Source organism: Bison bison, unplaced genomic scaffold (genome assembly GCF_000754665.1).
Source record: "Bison bison bison isolate TAMUID 2011002044 unplaced genomic scaffold, Bison_UMD1.0 scf7180017864333, whole genome shotgun sequence".
Taxonomy (NCBI): Eukaryota; Metazoa; Chordata; class Mammalia; order Artiodactyla; family Bovidae; genus Bison; species Bison bison.
In genome coordinates, this window is record NW_011494905.1 from 496167 (window position 1) to 521858 (window position 25692).

At 38.8% G+C, this 25692-nt stretch overlaps 1 protein-coding gene across 4 annotated transcripts in view; it reads left to right on the top strand.

Annotated features, from left to right (window-relative positions):
• Positions 1–25692, top strand: part of VPS8 (vacuolar protein sorting 8 homolog (S. cerevisiae)) — a 302860-nt gene that overhangs the window by 254174 nt on the left and 22994 nt on the right. For 2 of the 4 annotated variants that reach the window (XM_010853860.1, XM_010853861.1), the window contains one exon: positions 11375–11428. The exons of 1 other annotated variant lie outside the window; for it this stretch is intronic. In XM_010853860.1, coding sequence (XP_010852162.1) covers positions 11375–11428 — 54 coding nt within the window. Of the gene's footprint in view, positions 1–11374; positions 11429–14898; positions 14997–25692 lie in introns of those variants that run through there. One more of the 4 variants, XM_010853863.1, reaches the window with a different exon arrangement.

The following is a 25692-nucleotide window of genomic DNA, read 5'->3' on the forward strand; positions in this document are numbered from 1 at the left end:
AGGAATTTCAGCTTCAACATCAGTCCTTCCAGTGAACACCTAGGACTGATCTCCTTTAGGATGGACTGGTTGGATCTCCTTGCAGTCCAAGGGACTCTCTGGATATTCCATAATCTGTTTATTATTCCACCTGTTGATAGACATTTGGGCAGTTTTAGTGTATGGCTCCTATAGATAAAGCTTTTATGAAAATTTATGTAAAAAATTTTTGTTTCAACATATATTTTTATTTCTCTTGAGTGATAGCTCAGAACAGAGTGGCTGACTCATATGAAAAATGTATGTTTATCATTTTAAGAAACTGCCTAACTGTTCTCCAAAGTGATTGTAGCATTTCACTCTCCTGCCAGAAGTTATGAGGGTTCCAGTTCCTCCACATCTTGATATAGTCAGTCTTTCTAATATTGGCTACTCTAATAGGTGTGCAGTGGTATCTCATTATGTTTTTAATTTGCATTCTGTGAATGACTAATGACATAGAGCGTCTTTTCATGTGTTTGTTTATCGTCTTTGGGGAAATGTCTATTCAAGTCCTTTGCCCGTTTTTTAATTGAGTGGTATGTCCTGTTGTTGTTGAGTTTAGAAGTTCTTTATATAGTCTGGGTATTAACCCTTATCACGGGTGTCATTTGCAAATACTTTCTTCAATCTCTGAGCTGCCTTTTTATGCTATTTACAGTGTCCATTTGTCCATGAAAGTTTTTAATTTTGATGAAGTCCAATTTGTCTCTTTGTTGTTGTTGTTGCTGCTTGTGCCTTTGCTGTCACATCCAAGAAATCTAAATCCTAAGTCATGGAACTTCTCCCCCTATATTTTTTTTTCTAAGAGTTTCATAGTGTTACCTCTGGCATTTAGGCCTTTGATCCATTTTGAGGTAATTTTTGATATATATTATAGACTGTAAGTCTAGCTCCATTCTTTTGCTTGTGGCTCTCCAGTTCTCCCACCACCATTTGGTCTAAATGACTGTCTCTTCCACATTAAATCGTCTTACTTAGCACCCTTGTTGAAAATCATTTGACCATATACACCATTTACAGGGTTTATTTCCAGTCTATTTTATTCTATTCTATAATTCCTCCTTTATGCCAGTTAGCACACTGTTTCTTTGGGAGGGGAGGTGTTTATTGAAGTATAGTTGATGTACAGTATTGTTGTATATTACAACAATATATAAACGATAATTTATATAAATATTGTAAACATTACAATGCTGTTGTGAATAAGTTTTAGGTGTACAACATAGTGATTGTTTTGTATATGTGTGTACACACACATATATTTCCATTAAGGTTATTGCAAGAAATAACCTATAGTTATTCTTAGGTTAAGAATATATTGGATATAGTTCCCTGTGTTATACATTAAATCATTGTCGTTTATCTATTTTATACATAGTGGTATGTATCTGTTTGAAGAAGGTAATGGCAATTCACTCCAGCACTCTTGCCTGGAAAATCCCATGGACGGAGGAGCCTGATAGGCTACAGTCCATGGGGTCCCAAAGAGTCGGACACAACTTCACTTTCACTTTCATGTATCTGTTAATCTTATACTCCTAATTTATCCCTACCCCCTCCTTTCTTCTTTGGTAACCATAAGTTTGTTTTTCTTTGTCTGTGAGACTATTTTTGCTTTGTAAATAAATTCATTTGTGTTATTTTTAGGTTCTACGTATAAGTGATACTATATAATATTTGTTTTTCTTTGTCTTTCTCTGACTTCACTCAGTATTTCTAGGTCCTTCCATGTTGCTTCAGATGACAGTGTTTCATTTTTTTTGATGGCTGAGTTTTATACACACATACAGACACACGCTCCACATCTTCTTTATCCATTCATCTGTTGATAGACATTTAAGTTGCTTCCACGTCTTGGCTACTGTAAATAGTGCTGCTGTTAATGTTGGAGTGCACATACCTTTTTGAATTAAAGTTTTTTCCAGTGTATACCCAGGAGTAGGATTGCTGGATCATATGGTAGTTCTTGTTTTAGTTTTTTAAGGGACCACCATATTGTTTTCCAGAGTGGCACCAATTTTTATTCCTGCCAGTAAGGTAGGAGAGTTCCCTTTTTTCCCATACTCTGTCCAGCATTTATTATTTGTAGACTTTTTGATTATGATCATTCTGATTGTTGTGAGGTGATATCTCATTGTGGTTTTGACTTGCATTCCTCTAATAATTAGTTGATGTTGATCTTTTTAACATTCAGATGCCTGGCCATCTGAATGTCTTTGGAGAAATGTCTGTTAAGGTCTTCTGCCCATTTTTTGATTGAGTTGTTTGGTTTTTTTTTGATACTGAGTTGTATGAGCTGTTTTTATATTTTAGAAGTTAAGCCCTTGTCAGTTGCATCATTTGCAAATATTCTCAGTCTGTAGGTTGTCTTTTTGTTTTGTTTATACTTTCCTTTGTTGTGCAAAAGCTTTTAAGTTTAATTAGGTTCCATTTGTTTACTTTTGCTTTTATTTCTTTTGTATTGGGAGAGTAAGTAATCTAAGAACATATTGCTATGATTTATGTCAGAGAATGTTTTGTCTATATTCTGTTCTAGGGGTTTATGGTGTCATGTCTTATATTAATATTTAGGTCTTTAAACCACTTTGAGTTTATTTTTGTATATGATATGAGTGAGTGTTCTAATTTCATTGATTTACATGAGTCTTTCCAGCTTTCCAAACACGGCACTTGCTAGAGACTGTTTTCTCCATTATGTATTCTAGCCCCCTTTGTCGAAGATTATTTGATTGTAAATATGTGGGTTTATTTCTGTTCCATTGATCTGTGCATCTGTTTTTGACTAGCACAGTTTTGATCACTGTAGTTTTGCAGTAAGTTTGGAAATCAAGAAGTATGAGACCTTCAGCTTTGTTCTTTTTTAATTGATTGTTTTTTGCTACTCAGGGTCCCTTGAGATTGCATATAAATTTTAGGTTGGATTTTTCTGTTTCTCAGATTGCCATTGCATTTGAAACTGACCCCAGTGAATATATAGGTTACTTTAGATAGTATGGACATCTTAACAATATTTAGTCTTCTAAATACTAACACAGGGTGTCTTTCTGTTTGTCTTTAACTTCTTTCAGCAACATTTTGTAGTTTTCAGTATATAAGTCTTTTGCCTCCTTATGTTTATTCCTAGGTATTTTATTAATTTTGATGCTATAGTAAATAGAATTGTTTCTTAATTGCCTTTTTGAACTGTTAATTGTTAGTGTATAGGAATACAACTGATTTCCTGTATTTTATATCCTACTACTTTATTAATTTGTTTATTCTAATAGCTTTTTTGTGAAATCTAAATTTATAATTTTCTACAAATAAGAGCATATCGTCTACCAACAGAGATAGTTTTCCTTGTTTCTTTCCAATTTGAATGCCTTTTATTCTTGCCTAATTTCTCTGGCTAGGACATTTATTGATTTGTGTATATGTTAAACCCTCCTTGCATCCCATGAATCCCACTTAAACTTGATATATGAACTTTATAAGGTGCTGTTGAATTCAGTTTGTGAGTATTTTGTTGATGATTCTTTCAACTATATTCATCAGGGATATTGACCTGTAATCTTCTTTCCTTGAAGGTTAATGCTGATCTCATAAAATGAGTTCCCTCCTCTTCAGTTTTTTGGGAGAGTTGGAGCAGGAATGGAATTAATTCTCCTTCAAATACTTGGTGGAATTCACCAATGAAACTATCTTGTCCTGGACTTTTCTCTTTGGGGAAGTATTTTTTATTACTGGTTCAGTTTTCTTACTAATTTTTGGTCTATTCAGATCTTGTTTCTTCATGATTATGGGTATTTTTAGGATCTAATTTCCCTTTGATTTCTTCTTTGATCAAAGCATTATTTGGAAATTTGTCAGTTCCTAAATATTTGAGAATTTTCCAGAAAACTTTGTGTTACTCATGTCTAATTTATTTCTAGTACAGTCAGAGAATATTCTTTGTATGGCTTGAACTGTTTGAAATTAATTGAAAATTGCTATTGTCAAAAAATAATCTATGTTGGTAAATGGTCCGTGTATACCGGCTTACCTCATTTTATCGTGCTTTTCTTTATTGCACTTTGCAGAAACTTCATTTCTTTTTTACAGATTGAAGGTTTATGGCAATTTTGCCTCAAGCAAGTTTATGGCACCACTTTTCCAAAAGCATTTACATACTTTGTGTCTCTGTGTCACATTTTGGTAATTCTCACAATATTTTTCATTATTATTGCATGGTGATCTGTGATCAGTGATCTTAGATGTTACTATTGTAATTGTTTGGGGACCACAAACTGCACTTACTTAAGATGGCAAACTTAACAAATGTATGTGTTCTAGCTGCTCCGCCTAGTAGCCGATCCCCTGTTTCTTTCCCTCTCCTTAAGAAAGAAAGGTAATGCTAAGTCGTGTCCAACGCCATGGACTGTATAGTCCATGGAATTCTCCAGGCCAGAATACTGGAGTAGGTAGCCTTTCCCTTCTCCAGGGGATCTTTCCAAGCCTCCCTATTCCCTGAGACCATTAATTTTGAAGTTAGGCCCATTGATAACCCTGCAGTGGCCTCTAAGTGTTCAAGTGAAGGGAAAAGTCACATTTCTCTCACTTTAAATCAAAAGCTAGAAATGATTAAGCTTACTGAGAAAGCCTTACCAAAAGCCAAAATGGATCAGAAGCTAGGCCTCTTGTGCCAAACAGTTAATCCAAGTTGTGAATGAAAAGTAAAAGTTCTTAAAGGAAATTAACAGTGCTACTTCAGTGAACACACAAATGGTAAAGCAAAACAGTCTTATTGCTCATGTGGAGAAAGTTTTAGTAGTCTGGATAGAAGATCAAATCAGCCATAAAATTCACTTAACCCAAAGCAAGGCCCTAATTGTCTTCGATTCTGTGCAGGCTGAAAGAAATGAGGAAGCTGCTGAAGAAAAGTCTAAAGCTAGCGAAGGCTGGTTCATTAAGTATAAGAAAAGAAGCCATCTTCGTAACATAAGAGTGCAAGGTGAAGCAGAAAGTACTGATGTAGAAGCAACAGCAAGTTATTCAGAAGATCTAGCTAAGATAATTAATCAAAGTAGGGACACTAAATGACAGATTTTCATCATAGATGAAATAGCCTTTTATTAAAAGAAGATGCCTTGCCCTCTAGGACTTTTATAGCTTGAGAGGAGAAGTTCTTAAAGTGCTTGGCTTCAAAACTTCAAAGGACAGATTGACTCTCTTGTTAGTGGCTAATGCGGGTCATGACTTGAAGATGAAACCAGTGCTCATTTACCATTCCCAAAATTCTGGGGCCCTTAAGAATTATGCTAACTTTGCTTTGCCTGTGCTCTATAAATGGAACAACGAAGTCTGGATGACAGCACATCTGCTTACAACATGGTTTACTAAATATTTTAAGCTTATTGTTGAAACATACTGCTCAGAAAAAAAGTGTCCTTTGAAAAAAATATTATGGCTCACTGACAATGCATCTGGTCATGTAAGGACTCTGATGGAGATACACAACAAAATTAATGTTGTTTTCATGCTTGCTAATACAGTATCCATTCTATAGCCCATGGATCAAAGAGAAATTTTGACTTTTAAGTTTATTATGAAAGAAATACATTTTATAAGGCTATAGCTGACATAGTTCACTGATGGATCTGAGCAAAGTCAACTGAAAACCTTCTGGAAAGGGTGCACCATTCTAAATGCCATTAAGATCATTGGTGATTCATGGGAAAGGACAGAATATCAACATTAACAGAAGTTTGGAAGAAGTTGATTCCAACCCTCATGGATTACTTAGAGGGGTTCAAGACTTCATGGAGGAAGTCACTGCAGATATGGTGGAAGTGGCAAGAGAATTAGAAGTAAAGCCTGAGGATGTGACTGGATTGCTGCAATATCATGATAAAACTTGAACAGATGAGGTGTTGCTTCTTATGAAGGAACAAAGAAAGTGTTTTCTTGAGATGGGATCCACTCCTGGTAGAATGCTGTAAAGATTGTTGACATGACAACAAAGGATTTATGTTACGTAAACTTAGTTGATAAAGTGGCAACAAGGTTTAAGAGGATTGACTCCAGTTTTTAAAGAAGTTCTATTGTGGGTAGAATACTGTCAGACAGCTTTGCATGCTACAGAGACATCATTTGTGAAAGGAAGAGTCAATAGATGTGGCACACTTAATTGTTGTCTTATTGTAAGATATTGCCACAGCCACCCCAGCCTCCAGAAACCACCACCCTGATCAATCAGCAGCCATCAACATAGAGGCAAGACCCTCCATCAGCAAAGAAATTATTACTCACTGAAGGCTCAGATTATAGTTAGCATTTTTTAAGCAAGAATATATTTTCCAATTAAAATATGTACATTGTTTCTTTAGATATAATGCTCCTTAATAGACTAGTGTAGTATAAACAACTTTTATATGCAGCAGGAAACCAGAGAGTTGTGTGACTTGCTTTATCGCAACTTTTGCTGTAATGCAATGACCTGAAACTGAATTCATAATATCTCTGAGGTATATCTCTACTGTACCAGAAAAAGATTATGTATGTATGCTACCTTTGTTGGGTGGAGGGTTCTGTCAATGTCCATTTTCTATATCCTTCCTTTTTATTTTTTAAAATTGACATATAATAGACATTTAATATTGTGTGGTTTGAGTGTACTCTGTGTTGGTTTGATACATTTACGTATTACAATATGATTACCCCAGTAGCTTTGTTGTTCAGTCACTCCATTGTGTCTGACCTATGGACTGCAACATGCCAGGCTTCCCTGTCCGTCATCATCTCCGACAGCTAGCTCAGGCTCATGCCCATTGAGACAGTGACGCCATCCAACCATCTCGTCCTCTGTCATCCGATTCTCCTCCTCCTTTCAGTTTTTCCCAGCATCAGGGTCTTTTCTAATGAGTCAGCTCTTCACATCAGGTGGCCAACGTATTGGAGCTTCAGCATCAGTCCTTCCAATGAATATTCAGGGTTGATCTCCTTTAGGATGGACTGGTTGGATCTCCTTGCAGTCCAAGGCACTCTCAAGAGTCTTCTCCAACACCACAGTTCAAAAGCATCAATTCTTTGGCATTTAGCCTTCTTTATGGTCCAACTCTCACCTCAATAAATAACTACTGGAAAAACCATTGCTTTGACTAGATGGACCTTTGTTGGCAACGTAATGTCTCTGCTTTTTAGTATGCTGTCTAGGTTGGTCATAGCTTTTCTTCCAAGGAGCAAGCGTCTTTTAATTTCATGGCTGCAGTCACCATCTGCAGTGATTTTGGAGCCCAAGAAAATAAAATCTGTCACTGTTTCCCCATCTATTTGCCATGAAGTGATAGGGCCAGAGGCCATGATCTTAGTATTTTAAATGTTGAGTTTTAAACCACCTTTTTCACTCTCCTCTTTCACCTTCATCAAGAGGCTCTTTAGTTCCTCTTCATTTTCTGCCATAAGGGTGGTGCCATCCACATATCTGAGGTTACTGATATTTCCCCTGGCAATCTTGATTCCAGCTTGTACTTCATCCAGCACAGCATTTCACATGATGTACTCTGCATGTAAGTTAAACATTCAGGGTGACAATATACAGCCTTGACTTTCCTTTCTCAGTTTTGAACCAGTCTGTTGTTCCATGTCTGATTCTATCTGTTGCTTCTTGATCTGCATATACAGGTTTCTCAGGAGGTATGTAAGGTGGTCTGGTATTCACATCTCTTGAAGAATTTTCCGCAGTTTGTTGTGATCCACACAATCAAAGGCTTTGGTGTAGTCAATGAAGCAGAAGTAGATGTTTTTCTGGAACTCTCTTGCTTTTTCTATGATCCAGTGGATGTTTGCAATTTTATCTCTGGTTCCTCTGCCTTTTCTAAATCCAGCTTGAACATCAGGAAGTTCTCGGTTCATGTACTGTTGAAGCATGACTTGGAGAATTTTGAGCATTACTTTGCTAGCATGTGAGATGAGTGTAGTAGTTTGAACATTCTTTGGCATTGCCTTTCTTCAAGATTGGAATGAAAACTGACCTTTTCCAGTCCTGTGGCCACTGCTGAGTTTTCCAAATTTGCTGGCATATTGAGTGCAGCACTTTCACAGCATCATTTTTTAGAATTTGAAATAGCACAACTGGAATTCCATCACCTCCACTAGCTTTGTTCATAGTGATGCTTCCTAAGGCCCACTTGACTTCACATTCCAGGATGTTTGGCTCTCATCTGAGTGATCACACTACCGTGGTTATCTGGGTCATTAAGACATTTTTGGTATAATTCTTCTGTGTATTCTTGCCACCTCTTCTTAATATCTTCTGCTTCTGTTAGATCCATACCATTTCTGTCCTTTATTTTGTCCATCTTTGCATGAAATTTTCCCTTGGTATCTGATTTTCTTGAAGAGATCTCTAGTCTTTCCCATTCTGCTGGTTTCCTCTATTTCTTTGCATTGTTCACTTAGGAAGGCTTTCTTATCTCTCCTTGCTATTCTTTGGAACTCAGGATTCAGATGGGTATATCTTTCCTTTTCTCCTTTGCCTTTCACTTCTCTTCTTTTCTCAGCTGTTTGTAAGGCCTCCTCAGACAACCATTTTGCCTTCTTGCATTTCGTTTTCTTGGGGATGGTTTTGATCACTACCTCCTGTACCATGTTATGAACCTCTGTCCATAGTCCTTCAGGCACTCTATCAGATCTAATCCCTTGAATCTATTTGTCACTTCCATTGTATAATCATAAGGGATTTGATTTAGGTTATACCTGAATGGCCTAATGGTTTTCCCTACTTTCTTCAATATAAGTCTGAATTTGGCAACAAGGAGTTCATGATCTGAGCTGCAGTCAGCTCCCAGTCTTGTTTTTGCTGACTGTATAGAGTCACTCCATCTTTGGCTGCAAAGAATGTAATCAATCTGATTTCGGTATTGACCATCTGGTGATGTCCATGTATAGAGTCATCTCTTGTGTTGTTGGAAGAGGGTGTTTGTTATGACCAGTGCAGTCCAGTTGAAAAAACTCAGTTAGCCTTTACCCTGCTTCATTCTGTACTCCAAGGTCAAACTTGCCTGTTACTCCAGATATCTCTTGACTTTCTACTTTTGCATTCCAGTCCCCTATGATGAAGGACACTTTTTTTTTTTTTGGTGTTCATTCTAGAAAGTCTTGTAGGTCTTCATAAAAGTGTTCAGCTCTTTGGCATTAGTGGTTGGGACTTAGATTTGGATTATTGTGATATTGAATGGTTTGCCTTGGAAACAAACAGATCATTCTGTCGTTTTTGAGACTGAACCCACGTACTGCGTTTTGGACTCTTGTTGACTGTGAGGGCTACTCCATTTCTTCTAAGGGATTCTTGCCCACAGTAGTAGATATAACAGTCATCTGAATTAAATTCACCCATCCATCCATTTTAGTTCACTGATTCCTAAAATGTCAATGTTCACTCTTGCCATCTCCTGTTTGACCACTTCCAATTTACCTTGATTTATGGACCTAACATTCCAGGTTCCTATGCAGTATTGTTCTTTACACATTGGACTTTCACCACCAGCCACATCCACAACTGGGCATTGTTTCCACTTTGGCTCAGCTTCTTCGTTCCTTCTGGAGCTATTTCTCTGCTCTTCTGCAGTAGCATATTGGGCACCTCTTGACCTGGGGAGTTCATCTTTCAGTGTCATATCTTTTTGCCTTTTCATACCAGTAGCCTTAGCAAACACCTTTATCGTGTCAATAATTACCATTTCTTTTTTGTGTTGAGAACAGTAATGATCTAGTCTCTTAGCAACTTTGAAATGTATAGTAGAGTATTGTTGACTCTGATCACTGTGTTGTGCCTTAGATCTTCAGAACTTATTTCTCTACTAGTTACAAGGTTATCCTCTTTAACAACATCCCCCCCCACTACCCCTAACCTCCCAGCCCCTAGTAACCACCATTCTACTTTCTGTTTTTACAAGTCCAGCTTTTCTAAATTCCACTTATAAGTGATATCATACAACATTTGTCCTTCTTTGTCTGACTTCTCTCTTTGTATAATGCCCTCTAGGTCCATCCTTATTGTTGCAGATGGTAAGATTTCCTTCTCTTATGACCGAGTAATATTTCATTGTGTGTGTGTATGAGGATGTGAGATAGATAGATAGATAGATAGGTAGATAGATCTTCTTTATCCATTCATCTTCTGATAGATGCTTGAGTTGTTTCCATATCTTGGCTATTGTAAATAATGGTATGCTGAACATGGGTGAGCAGGTATCTCTTCAAGATGTTGATTTCAGTTCCTTCTGGTATATACCTAGCCGTGAGATTGCTGGATGATATGATAGTTCAGTTTTTAAAATGTTTTGAGAAACTGCCATACTGTTTTCCATAATAACTGTACCAATCTACATTCCTACCAACAATGTGTAAGGGCTCCCTTTCTCCACATCCTCCCCAACATTGGTTGTACCTTGTCTTTTTTTAATGAAAGCCATCCTAACTGGTGTGAGGTGATACATCACTGTAGTTTTGCTTTGCATTTCCCTCATAAGTGATGTTGAGCACTTTTTCATGTATCTATTGTTCTTTGGTATGTGTTCTTTTGAAAAATGTTCAGATCCTTTGCCCATTTTTGAAATTGGGTATATCTTCTGTAATCTTCATATTTGTTCTCTCATTTCTTGAGAGAAATATGGAAATCTCTGGCTGTAAGATCCATTTCTCCTTGCATTTCTATCACTTTTTAACTTACATATTTTAAGCTGTTAGATGTGTAGATGTTTAGGATTGTTATGTCCTCCTGATGAATTGATTTCTTTATCATTATGAAATAATATATTCCTGACTACTTTGGATCATGTCAGTTGTCCACAAAGATAATTAAAATTAATATTGTCCCCAAAGATCTCTTAGGTTCCTTACCATTTGGCTAAAACCAATTTGGACTATCTGTAATACTTTTCATAGCTTAATCACATTTTTATCTTGGCTAACCACTGAGTTTTTCATCTCAGAGAAACTTCAAAGGGACTTTAAAAAATATACATATATTCATTGGTTCCCTTAAAATGTCTGTTTTATCTCAGTTATACCACTTCTGGGGCTTCCCAGGTGGCACTAGTGGTAAAGAATCCACCTGCCAATGCAGGAGACACAAGAGAGTCGGGTTTGATCCCTGTGTCAGGAAGATCCCCTGATGAAGGAAATGGTACCTCACTCCAGAATTCTTGCCTGGAAAATTCCATGGGCAGAGGAGCTTGGCAGGCTACAGTTATGGGGCCTCAAAGAATTGGACATGACTGAGCATGCACACACACTACTATGCCACTTCTAGTTGAGTTATTTTGAGGGTGGGTCAAACAAAACTCAACTGTAAATAAGAACGTATCAAAAGGTTTGCCTTTTTCTTCTCCCCTAGGTAAAAATGTCCCCATCCTGTCATCTGTCCAAAGGGGATCCTGCTATTAAAAAGGTGAGTGAGTTTTAATGGAAGAAAGCCAACTTCCTCCTTCTGTGTATGTGTTCTCCTCTATTGAACAGTGTGTTCAAAATGAGTGATTTTTAATCATCTTAGTGCTGTCAAAAGTTCTTTCTGATTGGATGCCTTAAAAAGAGCTCACCAGAGCTCTTTGACTCTTCCAGAGAAGCCAGTTGGGGGGTTGAGTCTAGCATCAGTCTCCTGGCAACTAGGGACTTTGATTGTTCTAGAATTCCTGTGTGTGTACTATGTACCAAGTTGCTTCAGTTGTGTCTGACCCTTCACAGCCCTAGGGACTGTAGCCTGCCAGGCAACTCTGTCCATGGGATTCTCCAGGACAGAGAGAGCAGGTTGTCATGCCCTCCTCCAGGAGATCTTCCTGACCCAAGGATCGAACCCACGTCTCTTATGTCTTGTGCATTGGCAGGAAGGTTCTTTACTACTAGCACCAAATGGGCATCCTGGTATCAGTGAGTGATAGCAGATGAAAATTCTAAGGATGAAAGGTATATAGTTTTTCTTAACAATGTACCATCCCTCCAGGTGGCTATTCCTAGAACAGACTAGTCTGAGGTATTAACATTTCAGCAGGTATCAGCTAAGTAAGTCCTCATAAATACTCATGAGATAGAACTTCTATCTGTGCTGTTTCACCCCTTGACTGTAAACTCTGTGGCACATATAGAGTGTGTCTTTCAACCAAGTAATTCTCAGATGATGCCAAGAGAACCACTAAAATCCTTTTCTTTATCCAGATGTAGCAGTACAGTGGAAACATAGCCAAAAGATTGGCACTTTTGCTATGCTCTCTTTTTCTGTTTTTATTTCTCTGATAGTTGAAGTGTCCTGGTTGAAGGTTTGCTTTCCTTGTCCCCCACTTTTTTAAACAATTTCACTGCATCCATGTCGGCAAAGGCTTGTATAATAGAACAAAAATAACAACTTGCTGGCCCTGTTGACTTAACAGCAGGTTCTAGCTTCAAAGCATTGTGCCAAAAACAGGTCCCTTTTCTCTGCCTTCAGAATCCTCCAAGACTGCTTCAAAGGAAGAAAAAAAAAGAATAGAAGCAAAATATGTTATCTGAAAAGCCCTAGAACATGTTGCACATGAAGGCCTCTTTCACTCTTGTCAAGGCAGCAAAGGCAGGCAAGGTGGTGGTGGTGACTGCTGCCGCTCAGAGCCATCGCACTGTACCATGAGGAGCTGGAAAGGGCATCCGCCACTTAGTCCCACTCAGTAAACAAAGGAGGAAACTGGACTCTAGAGGGAAATTTTTTTGCCTCTCTCAAATGTTAACATGGAACACACTTCTAACACAGTAGTTAAAAACCCATGTTTTGGGTTCAGCTAGACTTGGATTCAAAGATCGATTCTTCCACTTCTTTATCTGAATAACCTCAAGTCAGCCTCCGTGTTTCCTTCTCTGTAAAAGGATAATGCTACCTCTCAGAATTTAAAGATTAAATGAGAAACGATTTAAGTGCCTACCACTGAGCCTGACACATATCAAATACTCAGTAAATTATAACTGGCATTAAAACACAAGTTTCCCCCAACTCCTAGTCTAATGTCCTTTCACTTTGTTATGCTACTGATATTATTGTCCATTCAGCAAATATTTCTTTGTAGTAGATAATGAGCAAAGAAGCAGACTACAGAGATGAGAAATAACATCCATGTTCTCAAGGACCTCAGCCATTAGTGGAAAAGGTAGACAGGTGCCCTGACAGTTACCTTGCAGCTTGACACATGCCATGCAGGGTGATGGGGTGCTGCCTTGTTTTGAAATTACTAACCTCATTTAGTACAGCTCTTATATCCTTTAGGTACAGAGTCCAATTAAGAAACTTGAGAAATGGTTAGCTGCTCCCCTACAATCTCGTTACTAGATTAGAATCAAAGCAAATCCAACCGTACTTAAAGACATTTATTAAATTAATATCTCGAAAACATTTTATCCAGACTATTAATACATATTTTGAATACCTTTTATTTTAGCAATGAGAGACCATTTCTACTATTTAACATTCTGATTATCAAGCCATTAATTTTACCAAAGGAAAATTTTTCTGGTGTTTTCTGAGCTAATGAGCAAAGTCATAGGTGTTAGTCCATATATGAACAGCTAAAAGGCTTTTAGGAGCCTCCTTTGGAAGTTCATGTGTTGCCGTCTCTGAAATGTGGATTCTTGGTTAGGGCCACTGACCACCCTGACTTGAAGCCCTAACTTAACAGCACGTACTTAATATCTCACTGGTTACAGTGTTTAGAAAAACTTTAAAATGTACATCATAACAGGTGCTTCTCCCAGACTAAGAGAAGAGATCAGGGAAGGCTTCCCAGTGGAGGTAGAGCTTAATCCAGCCTGGAAACAAGGGAAAAGGTGGTATTGGCAGATATGGGTGAACACAACACATTTCAGGAAATGGGGGCTGTTCTGCTTATTTTAAATCTGGGAGCTTGCAGCAGCCCAGTGAAATAAACAAGAGTCCAGGTGACAGAGCGCAGCCTGTGAAGTTTGCTTTTCATCTCAAGGATAAGTGCTCCCCTCAAACATGAGGTTTGAGGCGGAAGGACCAACTAGAGGAAACAAAATCCTAAGCCTGTGCTATGCTAATGGAGTGAGGGGGTGAGGTAGATTCAAGTCTTAGCCTTTTTTGTCCCCCTACAATGGCACCCCACTCCAGTACTGTTGCCCAGAAAATCCCATGGATGGAGGAGCCTGGTGGGCTGCAGTCCATGGGGTTGCACAGAGTCGGCCACGACTGAAGCGACTTGCCAGTGGCAGTGGCAGTACACCCTTTTGACACCCTAAGTCTTAAGTTAGGCGTCCTTCCTTTTTTGAGCTCTCAGAGTACCCCGAACTTGTGTCTACCAACATGCTTACCTGGCTGTGTTGACATTGCCTCTTTGCTTATATGTATCCCCAACTAGACCCTCCACCTCAGAGGGCAGGGCCCACAGCAGTTGTGTTTCTTGTTCCTCTAAGTGTAGAACAGAGTACGCAGTTGCTCAGGAGTTGTTTCGTGGATGAGAGAGATGTAAGATTCCACAGACTTCATAGTTGTTTTGAGGGCTCAAGGGGGAAGAGGAAGTTTCTGCTGAATAACTCTAGAAGGAACCAGTGAAACATCATTGCTGTCCTGGGCTTGTGTTCCCAGCATGGTCAGCTCCTTACTGTTTGAGCTCAGTCAGCAACACTCTGACACGATCAGTGTGAGGCTCAGCGTTACTGAGCCTTGTTACTTCCCTAGTTCGGCACGTGTATCTGTGTTTGTTTGTGCATATCTGTGTATCCTGGTTGTCATCTTGGATCTGCAGTCACTCTTCCCAAAGCTGCACTGACAGATGGGAGCACCAGCAGTATCTGTTGAACAGTGTGACTGCCAGAGTGACATGTGTAAGAAACACAAAAGAGCAGCAGTGTTCTTGATTTGAGCCAAAGCTTTTTTCTGTTGACCAGTAACCACAGGAAGTGTTTGGTGACTCTGCTGTCAGTGTTGGCCCTGCCAAGAGCCACATTCAAGTGCTGAGGAGCCGGGAGCCGTGTTGGCTCAGGGTGGGTATCTCGTGGAGGAGTCATTCTATTCTGCTGCCGTGTCAGAACCTGGCAGATTCCATGAGCATTTCGTATTTTAGAAATTCCTTTGGAAAGCTCCGGATTAGAAATACTTATCATGTGTAATAATTTATCTATAGTGCTTAAAATTTGTATACCATATTTTTTGTATATAAAATTTCTTCTTAACGTGCTCTAACTGATAAGTTCAATAAAAAAAAGTAGGAAGATGCATATACTTTCCTAGGACTTCTGTATCTTGAATGTATCTTGATCTTGGATGACTAGAAATTTGAAAATTAGATACATTTTCCTCAGATAGAAATTGTCATAGAGTTCATTGCAATAAACTCCATAGCATAGATCAAGATTGAAGGTACTGTTGGTGTTTAAGGTGGATTAAAGAAGTGTAGAGAGTTAGTGGAAGGCAGCATTAAAAACCTCTTAGCTATAATGCATCATTTCTTCACTACGCTAGAAACACCAACCAGAACTTGTGTGGCAAAGTTGACATTGCTGTTCACTCACTCAGTCGTGTCCAACTCTTTGCAACCCCATAGACTGCAGCACACCAGACTTCCCTGTCCTTCACTATCTCCCAGAGTTTGCTCAGACTCATGTCTATTGAGTCGATGATGCCATCCAGCCACCTCATTCTTTGTTACCCCCTCCTCCTCCCATCTTCTGTCTTTCCCAGCATCAGGATCTTTTCCAATGAGTTGGCTCTTCGCATCCAGTGGACAAAGTATTAGAGCTTCAGCATCAATCATTCCAATGAATATTTAGAATGAACAATGGCATTGTTACATGCATAATAATCAGAGAAAGCAGTTTTGTCTTATTCTTGATTACAAAAGCATGGTTACACTCTCTGAGCCATCCCTGTTGTAGACGAGCTTTCTCTGCTGTTGTGGAAGCATCAGGGGCTGGGTACTCTGGCTGGTGGAGCCCACTAGTTAGGGGTACACTCAGTGTTCTCTTCTTCCAGTTAGGGAGGAAACTGGGAGTGGCAGAGTGGGACGCCTTTCTAATAGTTCTGGGTACATTCAGCAGATATTCAATAAGCCTATAATGTGCCAGGCTCTTAACTACACAAGTTAATGGTGACTGAACTGGTGGATTTAATAGCCAAGCCTCCCAGAAATTGGTGCACAATTTCACACGTAATATCAGAATTTAGAGCTGACTTTTTTTCTGAAATGTTCTGGTGAGGCAGAATTTTTATAGATGATTCCAAGTCTTGCCAGTCATGTCAGGAATGTAGGTGACTGTATTTGCTCATGATTTTTATTAAATTATGGAGTGGGAAGTTTGTTTTTTTTTTATGGAAAAAGCCTCATAGAACCACTGTTTCCATAGCAACAGGAAAAGCTGGCTGCTTTAACTGACCAGCCCAAGAATGATAGTTTCACAAAAGTCAAAGGAACACAAAAGGAGAAAGTGCTGAGAGACAGATGCAACAGCTCCTAGCTGTTGTGTGGTGATGGCTTAAATAAGAATTCATTTGCCTTCTTTATTTAATTGAAGTGCAGTTGATGTACAATATTATATAGGTTGTTGTCGTTGTTGTTGAGCCACCAAGTCGTGTCCGACTCTTCACAACCCCATGGACTGTAGCACGCCAAGTGTCCCTGTCCCTCACCATCTCCCCCAGGTTCATGTCCATTGAATCGGTGATGCCAGCCAACTATCTCATCCTCTGTCACCCTCTTCTCCTTCTGCCTTCAGTCTTTCCCAGCATCAGGATCTTTTCCAGTGAGTCAGTAAGCTACAGGTATACAATATAGTGATTCACAATTTTTAAAGGTTATGGTCCATTTATAGTTATTATAAAATATTGGCTATATTCCCTGTGTTGTACAATGTATCCTTGTAGCTTATTTTGTATATAATGGTTTGTCCCTCCCACTCCCCTCCCCTTGTATTTCCTGTCCCCACTGGTAACCACTAGTTTGTTCTGTCTGAGAGTCTGTTTCTTTTCTCTGAGACATTCACTAGTTTATTGTATTTTTTAAATTCTGCATATAAGTGATACCACATACTATTTGTCTTTCTCTATCTGATTTATTTCACTTAGCATAATACCTTCCACATCCATGTATGTTGCTGCAAGTAGTAAAATTTCATTCTTTTTTATGGCTGAGTAGAATTCCATTGTACATATATACATCTTCTTTATTCTTTCATCTGTTGATGGATACTTAGGTTGCTTCCAGTTTTTTTTTTTTTTTTTTGTAATTGTAAATAATCCTTCTATGAATATTAGGGTGCGTGTATCTTTTCAAATTAGTGTTTTGAGGGTTTTTTTTGGATATATACCCAGGAGTGGAATTTCTGGGTTATGTAGTAGTTTTATTTTTAGTTTAATAAGAAACCTCCATACTGTTTTCCACAGTGGCTGCACAATTGACATTCCCATCAACAGCATACGAGGGTTCCCTTCTCTCTACATTGTTGCCAACATTTATTTTTTTGTGTTTTTAATCCTGAGTTACATGAACTATTTATTTTGGATATTAACCTCTTATCAGTCATATCATTTGCAATTCCTTTTCTCATTCAGTAGGTTGTCTTTTTTGTTGATGGTTTCCTTCACTATGCAAAAGCTTTTAAGTTTAATTAGGTCCTGTTTGTTTATTTTTCCTTCTGTCTCCATTACTCTAGGAAATGGATCTAATGGATCCAAAAAATACTGCCACAATTTATGTCAAAGAGTGTTCTTCCTGTGTCTTTCTCTAGGAGTTTTATGATTTTAGGTCTTACATTTAGGTCTTTAATTTGAGTTTATTTTTGTGTATGGTGTTACAGAATGTTCTAATTTCACGTGTAACTGTCCGTTTTTCCCCACACCACTTGAAGAGATTGTCCTTTCTCCATTGTATATTCTTGCATGCTTTGTTGTAGATTACTGACCATAAGTGCATGGATTTCTTTCTGAACTTTATTCTGTTCCATTGATCTGTGTATTGGTTTTTGTGCCAATACCATACTGTTCTGATTGCTATAACTTTGTAGTATAAGCTAAAGTCATTGGCCTTTTTGTGCCTCACCCTTAACTCTCCTGCAAAGGTGTGACTCCTCACGAACAACAAAGTGATAGCCCTTGTTGTATGCTGCCTCTTTCCTTAAAGTATTTGTCTTAGAAAAACTTAGATGCACATTATATCCAGATGTGACTTCCATGCCTCTATTGATTTAACAAACAGAGCAACCAGGGGATGTGATTTGATCTTTGTTTTTGCATAGACAGAATAGAAGATCTCAGCAGGCCAAAGGACCTCTTTATGCTGATGTGAAGAAGCTGAGGTGCAGTCGCCTTCAGATATCTGGAGGGTGCTGATTTGGAAGTTAGAAGTGTTGTTTGTATTGGGTTGGCCAAAAATTTTGTTTAGGCTGAACTACTGGGTTGGCCAAAAATTTCTTTTGGGTTTCCTGAATGAAATTTTTGGCCAACCCAATTCAAAGGATGCTTCTGACTTCCAAATTTTTGGCCAACCCAGTAAGTAGTTCAGAGGACAGACTAGTACTTAAGGGTAAATACTGCGTAAATGATGATGTTGGTTTAGTATGAGAATTTTCTTACATTACCTATTACCAGAGGTATGCAGGCAGTGGCAGCATGTCTGTCTCTCAAAGCTTCTATAGATGTATTCTTGCTCTGGGTGAGAGGGTGGACTGGTTGATTTTTAGATCTTTTGGAAGGTTAAGATCTTATGAGTCTGTAGTTGCATTAAGCAAGTGGCATGCTCGTTAATATGCTGAATGATTTTAGTTAGACCCTAACACCTAGTCTGAATTAATAGAATATGTTGTCTATCAAAGAAAAACAAATTTGGACTTAGATAAAAAGAGACTTCATTCAAAAGAATTACTGCCATAAGGGGAGGGAGCTATTACAATAGAAGGGAGGAAGCTATTACCATAGGGGGAACATTTGACCAAAGGATCTGCAAGGGTCTCAAAGATCAGGCAGAAAGGAAATTTCTTTTATAAAGGCAGGTAAACAAGTCTAGGAAGGACCAGATATGGGGGAGTAGGTGGCAGAATCAGACAGTGATCAAGAAATGTCTTTCCTTGATGTCAGCTGATTCTCAGATGATATCATTAAGGAGAGGTTGTATGCTGGCTTGAGCAGAGGGTGGGTCAGAAGCTTGAGAGGAGAGAAGCCTAGCTAACATTTGGTTATCAGTTGGCAAGCATTTTGTTCTAATCAATCAGTGAGGACAGGCACGTCAGCTAATCTTTTTTGAGGCAAAGAATGGAAACTTGGTAGGTGTGTGTCTGGCTTTGTCATATGTAAGCCTGAGGACTAGCTAGGTCTTCTCTGAGTCTTATGGGGAGGGGTGGTTCTTTGTGTTCTGGAAAACAGGTTAAGGGGAATTTCCTTATCTGACTGTTTGCCAGGAGTTCATGGCTCAGGTAAAGTTTGACATGGTCATGGATCTGACTGTTGCTGCCATGTTCTTTCCTATTCTTATTTATTTACTTAATGTGTTGTTGATTTACAGTGTTGGTTAAATTTTTTTGTACAGCAGAGTGACTCAATTATATACATATATACATTCCTTTTCATTCTGGTTTATCCCAGGATATTGAATGGAATGCCATGTGCTATATAATAGGACATTGTTTATCCATTCTGTATGTTATAGTTTGCGTCTACCAATCCCAGACTCCTAGTCCATCCCCCTTCTGCCCCTCTCCCCCTTGGCAGCCACAAGTCTGTTCTCTCTTTGAGTCTGTTTCTGTTTTGTAGATAGGTTCCTTTTTGCCATATTTTAGATTCCACATAAAAGTGATATATATTTGTCTTTCTGACTTCACTTAGTATGATGATTACTAATTGCATCCATGTTGTTGCAGATGGCATTATTTTGTTCTTTTTTTATGGCTGAATAGTATTCCATTGTATATATGCACCACATCTTATTTATCAATTCATCTGTCAGTGGACATTTAGGTTGTTTCCATGTCTTGGGTATTGTGAATGGTGTTGCTGTGATCATATGGGTGCATCTTTTTTTTTTTTTTTTTTATTTTTTGAACTGACTTCTTTTATATTGGGGTATAGCTGACCAACAACGTTGTGATAGTTTAGGTGAACAATGAAGAGCCTCAGCCATACATGTACATGTACCCATTCTCCTCCAAACCCCCCTCCCATTAAGGCCGCCACATAACATTGAGCAGAGGTCCATGTGCTGTACAGTAGGTCCTTGTTGGTTATCCATTTTACATATAGCAGTGTGTACGTGACCATCCCAAACTACCTAACTATCCCTTTCCTGGCAACCATAAGTTCGTTTTGTAAGTCTTTGAGTCTCTTTCTGTTTTGTTAAGTTCATTTGTATCATTTCTAAAAGGTATTGTTTTTCTACATTCTCCTTCTGCTATTTCATTGTTAGTGTAAAGAAATGCAACCAATTTCTGGATGTTAATCTTGTGCCCTGCTGTGTTGCTGAATTCATTTATCAGTTCTAGTAGTTTTTGTGTGGAGTCTCTAAGATTTTTTATATACAGTATCATTTCATCTGCAGACAGTGACAATTCTACTTCCTCCTCCAATTTGAATATGAACAATTATATGTCAACAAATTTGACGACCTAGAAGAAATAGACAACTTTCTAGAAACACACAGTCCATAAAAACTGAATAAAAAAGAAATAGATGATTTGAACAGACCAATCACTAGAAGTGAAATAGAATCTGTAATTTAAAAACAAACAACCAAAAAAAACTCCCTGCAAACTAAAGTTCAGAACCAGGGCTTCACAGGCAAATTCTACCCAACATACAAAGAACTTTTACTGATCCTTCTCAGACTCTTCCAAAAGATTGAAGAGGAGGGAGCACTCCCAAAGCCACCATCACCCTAATACCAAAACCAAAGATACCACCAAAAAAGAAAATTACAGGCCAGTACCTTTCATAGTGAATATAGATGCAAAAATTCACAGCAAAATTTTAGTTAGCCACATCTGTGATCTAAAGATCATACACAGTGACCAAGTGGGATTCATCCCAAGTTCACAAGGATAGTTCAGCATATGCAAATTAATGTGATATACTACATTAACAAAAGAAAAGACAAGAACCACACAGTCATCTCAATAAATGCAAAAAAAAAAAAAACCCATTGGACAGAATTCAACATCTTTTCATGATAAGTCTTACCAAAATGGATACAGAGGGAATGCATCTCAACTAATTAAAAGCTATTTATGACAAACCCACAGCCAATGTAATCCTCAACAGTGAAAAGCTGAAAGCGTTCCCACTAAAATCTGAAATAAGATAAGGATGCCCACTCTCAGTCCACTTCTGTTCAATACAGTATTGGAAGTCCTAGCCACAGCAATGAGACAAGAAAAAGATACCCAAATTGGAAGGGAAGAGGTAAACTGCATGTATAAACTGCATGTCACTATATGCAGATGACATGATATTATATATAGAAAACCTTCATTCTTTTCCATGATTATGACCTGAAGTCCGTGACCTCGGCTTTCTGAAACCTGCCTATTAGTCCTCAGGTAGAAAGAGAGAATGTCAATGAGAAACAGTTACTAAGAAGGACAGCAGTGAGCATTTGTTTATGACACTAATCCTTCTCTACTATAATAGTATGTATCTTCTGGCTTGAAAAGTGAGACTAGCCAAGGGTCTCAGGGGATCTCAGAATTCTTACTCAATGTGCAGATCCCATTCCTCACCCATTTCTTTTGCATTAAGTTAATATTTTCTAATGTAGCATTTTGATTAATGTGTTTTTTTTTAATTAATAAACTTTGTTAGAGCAGTTTCAGGTTTATGGAAAATATGCAGTTACCATATATCCCCTTACCCCAATTTTCCCTGTTACTAACCTCTAGCATTTCTGTGGTATATGTATTACACTTAATAAGCCACCATTATTATTAGCTAAAATCAAAAGTTTACACTACAGTCATATGTATAGTTTACATCACCTAATCATCATTCCCTCCCTCCCTGCAAAGTTCTGGCAGCTGCTGTGCTTTTTTGTTTGTTTGTTTGTTTTTAACTGTCTACATAGTTTTTTCTTTTCCAGAATGTCCTATTGTTGGACAGTGTGCAGCCTTTTCCTTCTCTAGATTCTGTTTCTATAAATTGAACTGGAAGCACATTAACTTTTTTAGCAGCCATTTGGTAAGGATGATTCAACTATGTTTGATAGCAAACTCCTGATTCTGTTCACACATGCTGCTGGTCCTGCCCTATGTAAATAAATCAGTTTCTAGAGTCAAAACAGGGCTTTTCTTGCATTGTTTCAGTTTATAACCTTTGGGAGTCGTGTATTTTCATACCATGCATGTTGGCCTGTTTTATGTTTATCCAAGCCATGGATAAAATATTTGTACTGAACAAAGCCAGGAATAGAGCGGTGTAGCTGATCATGAGACACCTAGTCATGTTTATTAGTCACCATACTTTGGCAGTTGAAGGTTAATGGATGTGATTTTTCAGCTTCTTAATGTGACACCTTAATATTCTGCTTCTTGGTTATTAATAGTTGATAGGATTGTTTCCACTGAGTAGAATCCAGTCATATGAAAGCATATACGTATGTGAGAGCACATCAGAGCCAGTGGTGTTTCTTTATTCTGTCTTTGGTCCCCTCTCAGTATATGGAAGTATATAATAAGTAGTGCTTATCAAACAAGTAATGCCATCATGTCTACCATCTCCTTGGAATTTTGGACCCTACTGCAGCTCAGAGTATTGAGCAGCTTACAGAAGGGCCTTTCCCCTCCAACAGTATTCCTGATGAAGCTTTTCAGCCTTGCTAAAATACATGGCAGAGATCTTCTTTTCTCTTCAGCATGTGTGACAGAGCAGCCAACAGCTTATTGTTGTGCATTAAAAACAACTCAGTAGGCCATTCTTAATTGCACTCTGGAGTCTATGACCTTTACAAATAGGTGATATTTCAACAAACAGCAGAGCTTTGCAGTTTGAATTGCTTTAATGTACGTGATGTTCCTGAGTGGCTGATATACTGTTACCTAGAGTACAGCCTTCTGTCTGGACCACTGTCCCAAATCAGTTACTGTGTCACCCCTGAAAGCTCCCAGTCCTTTCATGGAATATCATAACATGGAATCGAGTATGTACAGCCAACAGTGAGAAATCTTTGGTTAAAGGAAGAGAAGATGAAGAGTGGGTATTTACTTAATATGGTGTGTTCTGTCTGACAGGTCACTGCTTTGGGACTTTTGTGGGTTTTGTTGTTTTCTATAATGGTACCCCACTCCAGTACTCTTGCCTGGAAAATCCCATGGACGGAGGAGCCTGGTAGGCTGCAGTCCATGGGGTCGTGAAGAGTCGGACACGACTGAGCGACTTCACTTTCACTTTTCTCTTTCATGCATTGGAGAAGGAAATGGCAACCCACTCCAGTGTTCTTGCCTGGAGAATCCCAGGGACGGGGGAGCCTGGTGGGCTGCCATCTATGGGGTCGCACAGAGTGGGATATGACTGAAGCAACTTAGCAGCAGCAGCATACATATCCCACAGGCATTCTAGTTGTGATTCTGTTTTGACATGAATACGTTTTAGCCCCCAGGTTTTGTGGTGAAATAGCTGTTAATGGTAGCTATTATTCCAGACACAGCATTTTCTTAAAGAAGAGACCCCACTCTAAATGGTTGAGTCACATAACTTTTTCCTTTATTGATTGATTCAGTTAAGGCTACCTTTTTATGGAACTACACAGGGCAATTCATATCTGTCTCCAGCAACTTCACTGCACTGTGCGAAAGAAAATGAAATTCTACAGAGATTTCTTTGCAGTCCTTAGGAAGAAGAAATTCTCTAATTCCCCGTGTTTTGCTTTTAGCTGTGAGAAGTCTTCTTCAACAGTGCCAACCGTCTTTCCCTACTCTTCCCATTTGCTTCAGTAGTGCTGTGATTCCCCAGTCAGTGTACCTGTCTACTTCCAAGAATCTCTTCACTGACCCACTGCCTCTGTCTCCTAGAGCTCCAGTGCCCCCTGCTCCACCCCTTCTATGCTGAGAAAACTTCAGTTGCTCCTTGGTGCTAACAAAGTTAAGTCTGAATAAGTTTAGATTGACAGTTTAGGCCATTGATGCACACCAGTCCACACTTTGTCCTCATCTTCTCTTCTTTTCCTTCTTCTTTAACTAAAGGAAATTTCTCACTTTCTTAAGCATAATGAATCCCATGTCCACGTATTTGCTCTTCCTCTCCTTTCTGTAGTCTGGAATGTCCTTCCTTCCCTCCCCTCACAAGTGATGCCTTATTTTTAACCTCCAGCTCAAATTCTGCTTCATTCGAAAAATATTTATCGAGTACCTTCTGTACAACCAGGCACCGGTCTGTGTACAAGGGGATCCTGCAGGGAACAAAGCCAAGTCTCTGCCTTCACAGAGCTCACATTCAGCTGACAGAGGGGAAATATTAAAGATATATGGTGTGTTATATTCTGAAAAGGCTATGGAGGAAAAACACAATGAGGGAGATAAAAAGGAAGATTGCATTTTTAAATGGAGTAGTCATCGAAGGTTGATAGCTAACGTTTTCTACCTGAAAAAAGTTGAAGGTTCAGTCATGGAGCTTCCCTGATAGCTCAGTTGGTAAAGAATCTGCCTGCAGTGTGGGAGACCTGGGTTGGGAAGATTGGAGAAGGGAAAGGCTACCCACTCCAGTATTCTGGCCTGGAGAATTTCATGGGGTCACAAAAAGTCAGACACACCTGAGCAACTTTCACTTTCACTCATGTGAGCCTGAGTGGAAAGAGCATTCCAGTCAGAAGCAACAGCAGATGCTGTGGTCTGGATGCAGGAGAGTGCCAGTGTGACCTGGGAACAACACAGAGGCCACTCTGCCTGGGATACCTCATTGTGGCTGTGGTGGCAAACATTTGGAGAGGTTTTCTTCCTCGATTTCTAGTTCATTGAGAAATCAATTGAGAATATGAAGGAAGTAAGGAATGTTGAGAGTTTGGAGAGAGAGGAAAACCTGTACCATAGTGGCAGAGTGAATAGGCCAGGGAGATAATCAGGAAACCCACTTGCAGTTCATAATATGGAATTTAAATGTCTTTGATGTCTTCCTTTGAATTCTTACAGCAGTTGTTACTCATACTTCATTTGGTACTTGGCATAAACTACTGTCTATCGTTTTCAGTGTCTGGCCTAACTTTCTAACTTGTTATTTGTTGTGGCCTTTTTTTTTTTTTAATATGTTATACCCCACCTGTCTCCTCAACTGCTTTGAGGTAATTTTCAATATGCAAACAGCAGAAAAGGACAAAAATAATGGAGAGTGTCAGAACAAAATGAAAATATACTTGAGTAGAATTTAGTAATAGCTGAAAAGCATTCGGAGAGGAGGAATCTTGAATGAAAAATTTTTAACCTCCACTATCTAAAACAGGGAGTCACAAAGAGTTGGACATGACCAAGAGACTGAACTGAATCTGAAACAGGACAGTTTGTTGAAATACAGTGAAACCCACCTTCTCATTGCCTCAATTGTTACCCCACACATCCACCTTGATTCCCAGGATAAAAGTTTTACATGTACCCAATATATTCAGTCAGTTCAGGTTGTTCAGTCGTGTCCGACTCTTTGCGACCCCCATGGACTGCAGCACGCCAGGCTTCCCTGTCCATCACCAACTCCCAGAGCTTGCTCAAATTCATGTCCATCAAGAT